We start from the raw sequence: 14,355 nt of genomic DNA on the forward strand, positions 1-14,355 counted from the left end.
AGCACCATGGCGGAGGTGGTTCCGTGCCCTCATAGTGGTGACCTGGGACTGAACGAATGGATATATGGGGCTGGTAAGCGGATGAGGGGCAGTCTCAAGATGGATGGGGACGACTTCATCTCCACCACCCACCCTGAGCTTCACGTGTAGTTCGGGATCTACATAATTCTTTGGTCTTGCGAAAGTGAATATAAGGTAGCGGTGAGCTGCTAGTGCTATTCACAAGTTGATTCCCAGATTTTTGTATGTTCTAATACCAATTGGAAATGTCGCGACTGAATTAAACTCTGAACAACATCATCTTCCTATGGTTCTAGCCCGATTATCTAAATTTCATGTAGGATCTTTGTACTGACTCTTATGCTTAAATGATAGCTGAAAAAAGGTGGTGTAACCGTATATGTGAGAATCATATAGTTAACCTACTACTGGTATCACATTATACAGCTCTAGCATTTATGCACACAGCCTTAGGATTTAGTGATATTGCCTTATATAATAATATCATAATATTATGATAGGAAAGAAGAAATCATTAGTCATTCTCATGCTTCTTGCTCTGTTGCGTGGGCCCATGGTAAGCACTTGAAAATCACATGTCGTCTAGCACTCCCGACCAGCCCATAGAAATAAGCCCAATAAATCGATCCCTCCCCCTTGTCAGAGGCAAACGTGACCGGGGGCCCTTGTTCCATAGTAACAAATAAATAACACTAAACCCCTCCCACGTCTAGACTTCTAACCACCCGTTTCCTAAACGAGTGGGTCTCTAGTGTTCCATAGGGGTTCCCTGGTTCTCCAGATCGGGTTCCCTTTCCTCCTCCTTGGGCTGGAGAGCCTCTTTAACCATGAGGAGCATCATAATCTTTGCTGGTTTCATCAACCAGTCAACCAGCCCTGTATCTTTTTGCGTGCTATCTTTTTGCGTGCTATCCGGCTCTGACTCCAAACCCTCTGCATCATCCTCCGGCTCTGACATTGAACTCTGCTCAACCTCCTCCGGCGCTGCCTTCTTACTCTCGACGGTGTCATTCCCAGTCCACAGCCAGACCGCCGTGTGATGCACAAATCTCACTAAGGAGAGGAAGGCATACCCGGCGAGAATTATCACGTACACAAGCGCCAGCTGCAGAGCCCATATGGGAAACCCGGGAAGCCTCACAAGCTTCTTCAAGGGGCCAGCATTCTCAATCTTCTGCCCTCGGAGCGTGCGGATTATGAAGGTCAGCTCTTGCACGGGAACCACGATGGTGATGTATATCGCCGTGAAGTACCAGTACCACCAGTCGCTCTCGTTGCCGTGAATATCATTGTCGGTGAGCAACGCGCTGCGTTTTTCCGCTTCGTCTAGGCTGCGGGCCCTCTTTTTCCAATAGTTCCAGGCTGGCCGCTTATCTCGGCAGATGGGTTTCTTGCTAGTCTTTTTGCGGTTGGGGACCCCTTTCATTCTATTGCGGATTGAGCGTTGGGCCCACCTTTTCAGGGCTGCAAGGTTGCGGCGGAGGGAGGAAAGATTCATCAGGAGGATTAATGTACCGGAGGCTACGGCGAGCATGATTCTGACGAGGGCTTTTGCGGGATATTTCCAATGGAGTTCTTGTATGGCCACGATACTCTATGGGTACTAGGTCAAAATACTAGCCGTTGGCTTATGAAAGGGGGTAGAGACGCACGGTGGAGAACGTTAAGGGTAAATAAATAGCTGTAACAACAGCAAAAAGATTAATCGTGCGCGCGAGTTGTGTGGAGGTCCTCGCTTCTCGGAGCGCTAGCTCACTCGATAGCTAATATCACCATCAGCATACCTCTTCCCAAGAAACACCATCGACCCATGGAGGGGATGCCTACTGATTCCTTAAGATTCTTAATCCGGTTAATCCGCTCCTCTAAGTTCTTCGACATTTTCTCCAGCTTAGCACAACGCGCCGTAACGTCCGCTCGGTTCTGAACAATCTCTTCCCCAAACTTCATTTGGTCCTTTTCGGACCACCGAGGTTTATACTTTCGTCTTTCTTCTGCTGATATCCACCGCATAGCAACGGTACTGGTCTCCCGACACTTATCCTGCAAAGCACCATAAACGTCGAGCAGCCAGGGATAGAATACGCTATTCTTGTTCATGGTTTTGAAATAGTTCTCCCCTCTGAGGTCATCTTCCATCAGTAACGGGATGAAAATATTTTGCGATTTCTGCTTCGAACAAACATTTTATCAGCATATGCAAATACCGTTACCACGTTTCTAACTTATGAACCTACATTGCCTTCCCCCATAGACTTAGTAATAGTATTGAGGACATTTTTGGTCTGCGAGAGTACTAGATCGAGAGCCTGGCACACAAGAAACCCCTCTAGGCACTTTCGTTGTCTCAGAGTCTTACAAGAGTCGATGTGTTCCACTCGAGCCCGGGTATCTGTAGTGAGTTCCTGTCTTCCAAAGTTGTAAAACACATAGCATGTCCAGAACTGGTCATGAAGGTCGCCAATAAATCGGAACCCCATGGAAGCCTCGACCATGATGCAGTTTGGCGCGGCGTCGTTCATCGTTAGGAACTCAGACTGTCTCCTCTGAAAATAGTTTGGTAGGGGAGACGACTCCACGCCTTGCCGAGATGGGGTTGTGATAAAATTGATGTTGAATTCTGTAATCCAGAGATTGTCTGGCATAATGGTCTTCATAGTTGTTAGCCACTATAAGGGAATTTTGTCAAAGAAGCAAGAGAATTGATATACCTGCTCTTCAAATCTCATTTCGTGAGAATCCATGAGGGTCAGTCGTAAGAGAACTTGATTTATATGACCGGCTTCTTGGTAATCCAGGTTGGCCATCAGCAAGATTAAATGCTCGATTGCGCAGTCCTCCATTACACTATGTTAAACTGTCAGACGGCGTCTCGGTTTGGATATAGAGCATCCGGAGGTAGTTAGATGGGTACAAACATGATCCTTTTTTTATCTCTTTTGAGATCCCTCTGCCCCCAAAGAGTTAGCAACCCGATGCGAATACTGCAGGGTTGTCTCTCATACTTGTTTCTGCATCCTCAATAACGCGTCACCCCCGCGAGAAACATCCAACTCGATCATTCTGTAAGGTTGAATTAAGATGTTTTTGTTATCCCCCCAGTTATAATTCGACATATCTGCTATACTCTCCAAAAACCTGTTTCGCCCCTCGTCAGTTTTCCAAAAGCAACACCAATTACCCTCAATATCTCCCCGCACAAAACTATATCCCGGTTCCAAAAAATTCACTATGGAGTTCCTATTAATTTCGAACTTCGGCTCGTACTTCATAAAGAGAGGATCTCTAAACCAGTACCGTTCTCCATAAGCTACACCAATTAGAACAAACACAATATCGCCGGGGATCTTGAAAACCACTCACAAGGTGGATCATTCACTTGACGGAGGTCCTCAGTGGTCATATACAAGGACTCCCCCTTCCTTCCTGACTTTTTTTCGTCCAGACGAACACCCACCATGATGCTTGTTCCCGGGTTTGTACCAGTGTTTGTTAGGCCCTCCTGTGGGAGCATGGGTCCATGTGCCCCGTTAGTACCGGTAGGTGTATCTGTCCTTTGATTGGAAACGTTAGTTCGTGGTTAATACCCTTTTTTAAATTGTTTAACCCAGAGACTGGTCGTCTAGCTTACTTTGGAATTCTAGGATGAGCATAATGAGAGCTGAGAAAGTGCGTAACTATGTCCCAATATGGAGCGCAAAGACCGTGGGAACTTGGGGTAACTATGTCGCTAGCAAAAATCCCAACTGAATAAGCTCTTGCCTCCAGGCGCTCCCCCAACTCCTGACGATCTGTGTCAGTCGCAAGCTGGTAGCACATAAAGGATCCCCAGGTGTCTGGAGTTTGTGCCTTGGAAGAGTCGCTGAGTGTATTGCAGTATTTGAGTGTCTCTGTCCAGGCAGACATCGGCTTATTGTTGTCGTCGAAGAAGAAATAGTCGACAAGTGATGGAATGGCAATAGTACAAGCCCGTTTCTCCCGAAAGGGTTCTCTAACATGGCCTCTAATTTTTGAGATAAAGCGGTCAGGGAAAGACCTTTGACCCGTGTCAGTGCCAGGTTGGAGGAAAGCCTCTATCGTCCGATTTCTAATTGCTTTGTCGTCTAAACTTTGGTGAACCATCCATTCACTCCAGTCTCGTTCCCCGGAAAACAAGTCAAGTAGCCTATTCGTAGCCCTGACGGCCCGCCAGATAGCTACTTGTATCATGATATCATAGACGTAGATACCTTGTCCACCGTAGCCACAATTTCTATTATCCGGCGCCATCCGGAATCGGGCGTACGGCGGTGATGACCCCCCCAGCCTTTCTAACCGATCCGGCCATAGCTGGGATCCTTGATGCTTGCTCATTTCGATTGGCTGCCAGACTAGCTTTAGAAAACATTCCACCATTCGAGTGATAAGACCCGTTTCATCTGGATAGGTAGTTAAGCACTTATCCAACAAAATAAGTAATCGGTAACAATCCTCGAAGCTAGCTTCGTACTTAAATAGCTCTGGCTCAATAGGTCTCATAGGCGGAGAGTCGATAAAATCTTTTGTTTTTCCGGGATGCAGTGCGCTTGTTTCATTAAGGCTGGAGGTGGATCCTGGGGTCTCTAAAAGAAACGATGAGTCCCTCTGAGGGTCCGTTGAATCTACCTCTCCTGCAGGAGCCCCGACTGGTCGCGCAGTGTCCACAACCTTATCCTTGGAGGAGCTCTCTGCGGTTCCGGCTAGGCCATCTCTCTCTTCCTCAATCCCCTCCCCCCCCACGACTTCCCTAGCCTCATCCGGCTTCACGGGCAGTGCAAGATCTGCCGGCTGATATGGGGAAACATTCTCAGCGCCGTTTCGTTCGGCGTCTCCAAGCAGGAAAGTAAAGCATCCAAAAATTACGTTCCGAATCCTCTTCTGGTAATCGCTCTTCGTTTCGTCATCCGCAGTATTCTGCTGTTGAAGTACCTTATCAATTTCTAGGAGGTAAAAAGCTTGGTTTCTGCATCTTGTTAGGACTTCGCAAGCCGACCAATAAGAGGGAAGGCCCTTGGAGGCTTACATAAAACTACGCCATGTCGGATGCATATTGATCAGATCATGATTGTGCAGAACATAGGGCTGATGTGTTCCACCATCGACCCAAGGCAGTGGCATAGCGTGCGAGAGTATTGTCTCAAGGTGTCGCCTGAAAATAAAAGACGAGGATTCAGTCTTGAAACCCCACCACCGATCGCCGAATGGTTTTAAATGAGGAGATATATCGAAATACTGTGGCGGGATATCGGGAACGTTTTCGTGATCCAATTTGAATACCGAGGTAAATTTCACCGTCGCCCCCGGCTTCAATATAAAAGTCTCGTGATGCCTTACTGGATCATCCGAAAGGATGTCAATGACAAATTTGGTCATGTCATTTGGTCTGCCATCCCCGAGAAGGCTGAACGACTTCGGTTTACCATCTTCGAATAAGCTTGCCGTGGCGTAATAATTGGCGAACTGGATCTTCCAGTGAGATCTTAGGTCTTCTCCTTCTGGCACTCGCTGCAGAAAATAGTCGGGAGCACTACCCCCCCCACCCATTGGTTCGGGCGATTCCCCAGATGATATCCTGATTCCCGTGGTAAATTCAAATTCCAGACTGAGCTCGGTTTCCTCGCTAGATTCTGAAGTCAAGCACATATCTTGGATAATCTCGCCATCCCGGATATAATGCTGTAGGACGACCTTGACTTTCCCCTCCACGGTGTAGTGTACCTCTGGCCACCTGTCGTTCCTGTAGTAGTGCTCAAGTTCTGAGATGTTGGTATTATTCGAGAATCGAAGTCCGAGTCCCTGATTCCCCACGCAGAGTGCATTAAATTTATCGTGTCTCCGTGGATAGGCAGGGTTATCGCTATAAAACGAGACACTAGGTCTCCACTCCCGGTTATCCGGCTCCCAGCCTAGGGTTCTCAGGATTTCGATTTCTGAAATCCCACCCCTTCCATCCCTGTCTTCCTCCTCCGGTTCTGGTTCGTGGGATTTCTGGGCTGGCGCAATACGTTCGAGTCGAAAGATATTCCGTGGCTCCACCGAGATATAATCACATCTATGAGGCACGGAGCCATCCACCACTAACCTACTAAACTGCAAGAATTGGCCCCATTTATTGAGAGCGGCGCTAGAGCCACCTTCAGCGAAATCGAGATATCGAAATAATTGATCCTTGGTGTCTAGCTTTGTGAGCCCAATGTACTGTTTTTCACCCTGTTCACTCTGTGATTCATCTTTGGTCCGTGTGTTAACACCAGAAAGCCCTCAGATCAGTCACAACAAGAGTGGCTTACCTCGAGATCTTGATCCTGTGCATGAACCTATTTCTGCAAAGGCTGAGGGAGGCGGTGGAGGTCGGTCCGTGGTTTGTATTTCTACAAGGTTTGAGGGAGGAGATGGTGGTCGGTCCATGGTGGACTTTCGCGGAGTAGGGGTCTCCCTTGTTGAGCGTGTCTGGGTGTGTGAGATAGTGGTGGAAATACGTATAATAAAATGTCAATGTTTTTTACAATTGGGCTTTCGCAGGCTCCCTAGATATCTACTTATACCGCACCGACCGTGGGGACCCGCCATGAGTGTCCTATTGCTAGAGCTTCTAGGGTACACCAAACCTGGTAACAAACTCCGGTGTCTCCGTAAATGGGAAAGATTGAGAGCCCTGTCCTGCAAGGTTAGAGAGTAGAAAAAAACGAATAGAGAAACCCTTAATAGGGATTGGTGATACAAGGAATACCGTAAAAACCAGGATAATCGCGCCATGTGCTTTGAGAGTTGTATGGGACTGAAACCTGAGGAAAGCAGTTTGTGCCCCGAATCAATGTTTACGGTAACAAGACCAGCAGCTCTCGCTCTCCGCTCAAATAATGTTTAACCTCTTTCTAGTAGAATATTCTTAAAAGCATATTATCGCACTGCCCAATAGAGGCTGTATTTATTGGTGAGCTTATGGTTATACTCCCACAAATGTACTTCTTCTGATGGAAGGCACCAGGATACGCAGAATTGCTTATAATAAAATATCACAATATTTACAGCAAGACTTTCGCAAGCGCCCATTCTCCAGATCCCTACCTATACCGCGCGATCCGGCAGATTCGTCCACCGGGTGCAATCGTTCGAGCCTCTACCCCAAATTTAGCAATACGCATGTAAGAATAAGAATATTGTTACATGAACAACCAACCAGGGAATAAAAACCCTATCTCATTTTCCATAAAGCTGGTTTTCAGCATAAATTTCTCTGTACGAGTAGAAATTGTTGATATGGATGCGGTAGCTTGCGTGATGCAGGAGCACGCCCCATCATCCCCAAGTCCCCATATCTCACCACCGCAACACTTCCCCGAAACAACCAATTTTTCTGAGTTTCCAGCTGGGCTAGATTTCGCAGAACCTTAACACAGGTTGACAAGGGACGGCGCAAAACGCCATGAATGGGCGAAAGAAATGTGTTCAAAGTCGTATTTTCATCAGCCAGATATAGATTCAAAGTGGAAAAAGAAAAAATTTATATGTATTGAGCAGAAAAAACAAAACAGAGTATCATACCCAGAGGGCAATCTCGTACATGTACAGTACAGTACCGTACGACGCCTGGATCCAAGTCAACATTCCCTTCCTCCATCCATCGGTTTATTGGTCAGGTCACAGGGCATTATTCCCACAAAGCACAGCTCTGTCAAAACACTATCCAACTAAGGGAAGGCACATCAAACCTCCCACACCGGTAGACTACTTCTTTCGCAATACTTGACCACCAAAACCACAACCGAGAAATACTTCAAAACGAAATAAATATATAATCCTGATCAACTTCTTGTCTGTATACCGGGAGTGTTTTGTTACATATTATGGTAAAGGTAGACTATAGCGGGGTGAGGGAGTGAGGGAGAGGGGTTGCGATGTTGCGTGTGGTTGCGGTTGCGGAAGCCAAATATTCGGTCAAAAATGTGAAACCTTGGCGAAAACATGCCCGATTCGTATTATAACCAACAAAAATACTCAGACAGTCTCACCTCCCCTCAAATGATGATGGGAAAATCAAATACTTGAAGGTTGCCGGCGTTTCTGCAGAACTCGGGGTGGGCCGCAGCTGGACCACGTTGGCCCGCCTAGAAATGCTGCGGAGACTCAAAAGCTTTTTATGATATATCATAATATTATTTTACAGCAAAATTCGGCATGTTGCCCCGAACCACTCGTCGCACCGGATAGATCCTTTAGATTTTAGTGGTCCAAGATAACGAGCCGCGACCGCGAAACTCAAAGCCCCGAAGTGCCTCCAAGTACCCAATTGAAGATACCCCTCCCTCTCCACACATCACCACCAAACAAAAAATCACGACTACAATCTGGCGGCCCGAGAGCACCGGTGGAGGCACAGCTCCACTGACAAAACAAGCGTATTAATGGCCCAGAAGCCCACTTCAATTCCTAGCATCCACTCATTCTCAAAGCCCACCCCCCAACTGCTAGATCCCCCCATCACTAACAATCTAACTCTCCCATCCCACACAATACACAGCACATATTGTACCACATCACATGAAACCACACACGCGCCCACCCATCTCAAATCATATCCTCTCAAGCACCGCGTTCGGCACCCTGATGTGAAAAGCACAATTGCACTACCCCATCACCTACCAACGCTCCACATATCACCGCATTCATGCAGGGGGGACCGAAGTGGAGGGTGAGGTGAGGTGAGTTGTTAATTGAGAATCACGTGTGCTAGATTACCGGGGGTCTTGGGAACAATATTAATATAAATTAGTCTAAGGCTCACGGAAGACAAATGTGGGCCCTGCGAAATGATGTAATGGAAATGAACAGGTAAAGTAGAGAGATAATTACCGCTTCTTGGAACCAACGTTGCCTCTCATACCAACCCACAAGATATGTTGAAAAACAAGGAGTAACTACACCAAAAAAATCATCTCTCTCGCCCATCCACCACAGACCCCCATCCTTTTTTCCTTCAAATTCCAAAATCAACTGTCTGCTGAATTAACCAACGCAAAAGAAATTTGTCTCAAACACTCCAACTCATCACAGCATTCTATCAACGTCCTCGCATCTCCCGTTATGATTCCCCTAATGCCCGGTCATAGCCTAGCACTCGCACATCATCGAACCCCACTCACCCCCCAGTACCAACAGGGTAAATTCCAGTAGCACGACTGTGACACCCAAACAGTAACTCCTATAAAAACCAACAGTGTGATATTTAAAATTGGGAGTGTTGCTAAAAATGGGGGCATGGTTTTGTGATAATACAGCGTTGGCTTCGTGTAGCCGGGGGTTCCATTCGATGTATCTCACTCATTCGTTATCATCTCCTCTTCAACTTCAACCAGAGCTTTCTAAAAAATCAAGAAACGAGACACGCTAACAAGTGACTAGCTCAGCCAGCCAGGGGGATTATAATGTAGCAAGGCTCATATCGCGCAGACAGTATCACCTCGGGTTTTACCCCCGGTACATGTTATGGGAGCATAGTCTCCGCCATCCCCGGCTCTCCGGCGCCCCCGGCAAAGCGCCACGGCGTGCGCCCGGGCCCCGAAGACCATCTCAAAGGTACTATACATGGAGCTGGGAACCCGAATTGGTGGAGGATACGCTCTAGAATAAAAAAGTTGAGAGTATTGTTCATTGTGTATCGTAACGCGTAAGATGGTGAGGGAGGAATATCACGGCTTGGGTCGGCTTTGGAAGTTTTTGGTGTCGCGAACTAGTCGGTATTAGCACTATGGCGGAGGTTTCCACATGCCCTCATCGTGGTGAATTCAGGATTGAGTGAATGGATATATATGACATGTGGGTAAAGGAAAGGGGAACATAAAATCAAAATCGTCAATTCAGAGTTAGCTATAAATCACAGGGTATCACTCGCGTACACTATTGACGAGTTTAAGAGAAACGGAGTGAAGCTTGATTTTTGACTACATGGACTCTCACGGGTTTATATCCTCAATCCGGGAGGAAGAAAAAAAACATAAAGAGAAGACAAAATAAAAGGCAAAAATTGGCAACATGATCTGAGAGGCGAAGAAGAAAAAGGCAAAAGAAATAAGAGGAATGAATATGAAGTAAAAAGGAGACATACCATAGTTGAGTAAGGTATGGAATGTTGAGAATGAACTGACAAATAGACGAGAAAATGAAAGCAGTGTAAGGAGCATGTTGCATAGGAATGATACTAGATTGTATGGCGGAAAAGCACTAAGTTCAACATGCACAGGCATCTCCCAGAAACAAATAGTAAGCTGAAAGAAAAAAAAGGATACTGTGCGTGTGCGTAGAAATAATTTATCATGCAGAATACCCAACTAATCCACAAAAATAAGCCCAACAACCGCTCCCGCCCCGGGGAAATGATACGGGCGGCCCTCTTACCACTATAACAAACCGGGGCACTTAGCCCCTCCCACATCCCGTCTTCCAACTACCCATTTCTTAAGTAGAGTGAAGGGCCTTCATAGCTGCCACAGTGATCCCTTGTTCCTCCGCATCAAATTCCTTTTCCTTCTTGGACCGGAGTGCCTCTACAACGATTAGGAGCTGCATAGTCTTCGCCGGTTTCATCAACCAACCAACCAACCCTCTACCTTTCTGCGTACAATCCGGCTTGGTCCTCAAGATCTCTTTATCCCCCTCCAGCTGCGAGATGAAACTCTTCTCAACCTCATACGGCGCGTCCTTCTTATCTTCGACAATGTCATCCCCAGTCCACAACCAGACTGCCGTGCGATGAACCAATCCTACCAATGAGAGGAAGGCATAGCCAGCGAGCATGATCACGTACACAAACGCCAGCTGCAGAACCCATATGGGGGCCAAGGGAACCCTCACAAACTTTTTCAGGGGTCCAGCCCTTTTGATCTTCTGCAGCCGGAGCGTACGGATTATGAAGGTTAGCTCTTGTACGGGAACCACGATGATGATGAATATCGCCATAAAGTACCAGTACCACCAGTCGCTTCCGTTGTCGTAAATATCATTGTTCGTGAGTAGCGTGCTGCGTTTCTCCGCTTCGCGGAGGCCGTGGGCCCGCTCTTCCCAGCACTTCCAGGCCGGCCGCTCTTCTTGGTAGGTGGGCTCTTTATTAGAGCTTTTAGGCTCGGGAGCTCCGGCCATTCTCCGGCGGATTGAGAGCTGAGCCCAGGCTTTCAGGGCTGCGAGGTTACGGCGGAGGAAGGCGAGATTCATAAGGAGGATTAGGGTACCGAAGGTGACGGGGAGCGCGATCTTGATCAGAGCTTTTGAAGGAGATGGCCAATTAAAATCCTGAATAGCCACGATACTCTATGGGCGCCAAGTCAATATATTTGCCGTTAGCTTAAGGGAGGGGAGGGACGTACGGTAGAAAATGTTAAGGGCAGATAAATAGTTGTAACAACAGCAAAAAGGTTCACCGTGTGTCCGAGCTGTGTAGAGGTTCTCGCTTCTCGAAGTTCTAGCTCACTAGACAGCTAATCTCACCGTCAGCACACCTCTTCCCAGGAAACGCCATCAAGCCATGGTGGGATGCTTACAGATTCCTTAAGAGTCTTAATCCAGTCGCTCCGCTCCTTCAGGTTGTTCTCCATTTTCTCGAGCATAGCACAGCGCGCCTCCACATCCGCTCGGTTCTGAGCAACCTCCTCTCCGAAGATCTTTTGGTCCTTTTCGGACCACCGAGGCTGGTATTCGCGTGTCTTTTCTGCTGATAACCACTGCTCCGCAACACGACGGCTCTTACTACACTTATCCTGCAGAGCACCACAAACTTCAAGTAGCCAAGGATAGAATACACTATTCTTGTTCATGGTTTTGAAATAGTTCTCCCCTCTGAGGTCATCTTCCGTGAGTAATAGGTTAAAAAGTGCTTGCGATTTCTATTTTGATCAAAAATTTCATCAGCATATGCATAACACCGTTAACACTTTCCCCATCAATTAACCTACTTTGTCCTCCCCCATAGATTTAGTGATAGTATCTAGGATAGTCTTGGTCTCCGAGAGTACCAGATCGAGAGCCTGACACACGAGAAACCCCTCGAGGCACTTTCGCTGACTCGGAGAGTTACCATAACCCCCCTGTCTGACTTGAGTCCTAGCATCCGACTTGAGCTCTGGGTTTCCGAAGTCATAAAACACATAGCAGGTCCAGTACCGGTCATGCAGGTCACCGATAATTCGAAAGCCCATGGCGGCCTCTGCCATGATGCGGGCAGGCGCAACGTTGTTCATACTCAGGAACTTTGCACGTCTCCTCGGAAAGTAGTTTGGCAGGGGGGGCGACTCCGCATCAGCGCGAGACGGAGCTGTGATGAAATTGATGTTAAATTCTGTAATCCAGAGATTTTCTGGCATGATTGTCTTCAAAGATGTTAGTCATTGTAGGGGAATTTTGTGGAAGGGGTAGGCGGATTGACATACCTGCTCTGAAAATCTCATCTCGTGAGGGTCCATGAGACGCAGCCGGGAGAGAAATTCACCTATATGGCTTGATTCTTGAAAATCTATGATGGCCATAAGGGAGATTAGATGCTCGATCATGCAGTCTCCCACGACTCTATATCATACTGTCAGATGGGACTCTGGTTTGCACATACGGCAAGTGGGGGTAGATAGATAGGTACGAACATTATCCTTTTTTTATCCACTTTGCGATCCCTCTGCCTCCAAACAGTCGGTGAACCATTTTCACTACTATAGGGAGCTTGTTTCTCATACCTGCTCCTGCAACCTCAATAGCCCGCCACTCCCGTGAAAGAAATTGGACTCTTCGTCTCTATATGGTTGGATAACAATGTTCTGTTTGTTTCCCCAGTCATAATCTGACATATCTGCCATATTGTTCATAAAGTTGGCCTTGCCCTGGCTAGTTTCCCAAAAACGGCTCCAATTGTTTCCCTGTTGCAAAAAGGTTTCTATGGATTTCTTAGTAATTTCGAACTTCTTCTGTTTGTGTCTCATGAAGAGTGGCTCTCTGAACCAGTACCACTCTCCATACGCTACTTCGATCAGAACAAGCACAATATCGCTAGAAATTTTGAAAGCCACTTACAAGGTGGGTCGTTCACTTGACGACGGTCCTTTGCGGTGATATAGAAGCGTTTCCACTTTCCTCGCTTTCTACCATCCTGACCGACATTAGCAGTTCTACCTGTCCCCGGCAGACGCGCGGAGTATAGCCGTGTGTGGCGGGAACGATCTGTAGTTCTTTAATTGGAAACGTTAGTTCGTGGTTGAAGCCCCTTGAATTATATGTCGCATAAACTGGTGGTCTAGCCTACCTCGGGATTTGGAACTGAGGATACAGCAATTCAGCATGATCTGCACTAAGGACATGTGTAACTATTTCCCAAGCTGGGGTGTAAGGACAATGGGAACCAGGGGTAACCGCGCCATCAGAAAAAAGCCCAGCTGAATAAGTTCTCGCCTCCAAATCCTCGCGCAGCCACCGACGAGAAGGTGCATTGACCGCAAGTTTGTAGGACATAAAGGATTCTAAAATGTTTGCCTCGCTAGAGCCACTGGGGATGTGGTAACGTTTGAGTGTCCCTATCCAAGCAGCTATCGGCTCATTTCCATCGTCGAAGAAGAAATCTTCGACAAATGATGGAACGGCGATATCGCAACTCCATCGGTCCACCGAGAGCTCTCTAATATGTCCTGAAATTGTTGAAGGTAGATGATCTGGAGGATTACCGGAGATTGTGTCAGTGTCAAGGTAGCGGAAAGCCTCTAATGTTCGATCTCTAATTGCCTCGTCGCCTAAACTTTGCTCATCCATCCACTCACTCCAATCCCGGTCGCCGGAAACCAAGTCAAGTAGCCTATTTGCAGACCTAGCGGCCCTCCAGACAAGAACTTGGGTCGTGATAGTATAGACATAGGTACCCTGTCCACCGTAGCCACAACCCTTAGCGTCTCCCGAGTCCTGGGGTTGCGCATTCGTAACATATCCAGATTCCGAGTCCAGGGGTCGGGCGTCCGGCGGTGAGAATCCTTCCAGGATATCTAACCGATCCGGCCATAGACGAGATCCCCGATGCTTGCTCATCTCAATTGGCTCCCAAGCTAGCTTTAGAAAAGCTTCCACCATCCGAGCGATCAGAGGCTTCTCCTCAGGATAGTTGGTCAAGCACGTATCCAACAAAACAAGGAACTGGCAGCAATTCCGGAATTTATCTTCGTACTTTGATAGCTCTGGCTCGAAGGGGCTCAGAGGGGGGGAGTCGGCGGACCCCTGGTTCTTTCCGGGGTCCAACACGCTCGCATTCTCAAGACCGCTGGTGGATCCTAGTGCCCCTACAGATAACGAAGGGCC

The 14,355-nt window shown here is 47.5% G+C and overlaps 2 protein-coding genes; both read right to left on the reverse strand.

Annotated features, from left to right (window-relative positions):
- Positions 1 to 465: 465 nt before the first annotated feature.
- Positions 466 to 5,412, reverse strand: GSTUM_00005985001 (uncharacterized protein; the record flags this gene model as incomplete). XM_002838069.2 has 10 exons in its annotated part: positions 466 to 1,615; positions 1,674 to 1,784; positions 1,849 to 2,190; positions 2,259 to 2,672; positions 2,733 to 2,868; positions 2,940 to 2,971; positions 3,027 to 3,331; positions 3,385 to 3,575; positions 3,653 to 5,002; positions 5,063 to 5,412. The coding sequence occupies 10 exons, from the start codon at positions 5,410 to 5,412 to the stop codon at positions 770 to 772; spliced, it is 4,077 nt and encodes a 1,358-aa protein (XP_002838115.1). The 3' UTR covers positions 466 to 769.
- A 4,535-nt stretch (positions 5,413 to 9,947) lies between these two features.
- On the reverse strand, positions 9,948 to 13,119 carry GSTUM_00005986001 (uncharacterized protein). XM_002838070.2 has 7 exons: positions 13,090 to 13,119; positions 12,756 to 13,036; positions 12,666 to 12,697; positions 11,985 to 12,594; positions 11,574 to 11,915; positions 11,400 to 11,510; positions 9,948 to 11,343 (listed from the first exon to the last, which is right to left on the reverse strand). Exons 4-7 carry the CDS (start codon positions 12,390 to 12,392, stop codon positions 10,495 to 10,497), a joined length of 1,710 nt encoding a protein of 569 aa, XP_002838116.1. The 5' UTR covers positions 12,393 to 12,594; positions 12,666 to 12,697; positions 12,756 to 13,036; positions 13,090 to 13,119; the 3' UTR covers positions 9,948 to 10,494.
- Positions 13,120 to 14,355: the final 1,236 nt, after the last annotated feature.

This window comes from Tuber melanosporum (assembly GCF_000151645.1).
Source record: "Tuber melanosporum whole genome shotgun sequence assembly, scaffold_22, strain Mel28".
Classification (NCBI taxonomy): domain Eukaryota; kingdom Fungi; phylum Ascomycota; class Pezizomycetes; order Pezizales; family Tuberaceae; genus Tuber; species Tuber melanosporum.

What these genes read in the sequence shown, in the direction of transcription:
- GSTUM_00005986001 (XM_002838070.2), bottom strand. Translation starts at nt 12,392, where the DNA reads ATGCCAGAAAATCTCTGGATTACAGAATTTAACATCAATTTCATCACA. An exon ending in AATCTATGGGGGAGGACAAA is followed by an intron (nt 11,916 to 11,984) that starts GTAGGTTAATTG and finishes TGATCAAAATAG; the next exon opens with AAATCGCAAGCACTTTTTAA. An exon ending in TTAAGACTCTTAAGGAATCT is followed by an intron (nt 11,511 to 11,573) that starts GTAAGCATCCCA and finishes CGGTGAGATTAG; the next exon opens with CTGTCTAGTGAGCTAGAACT.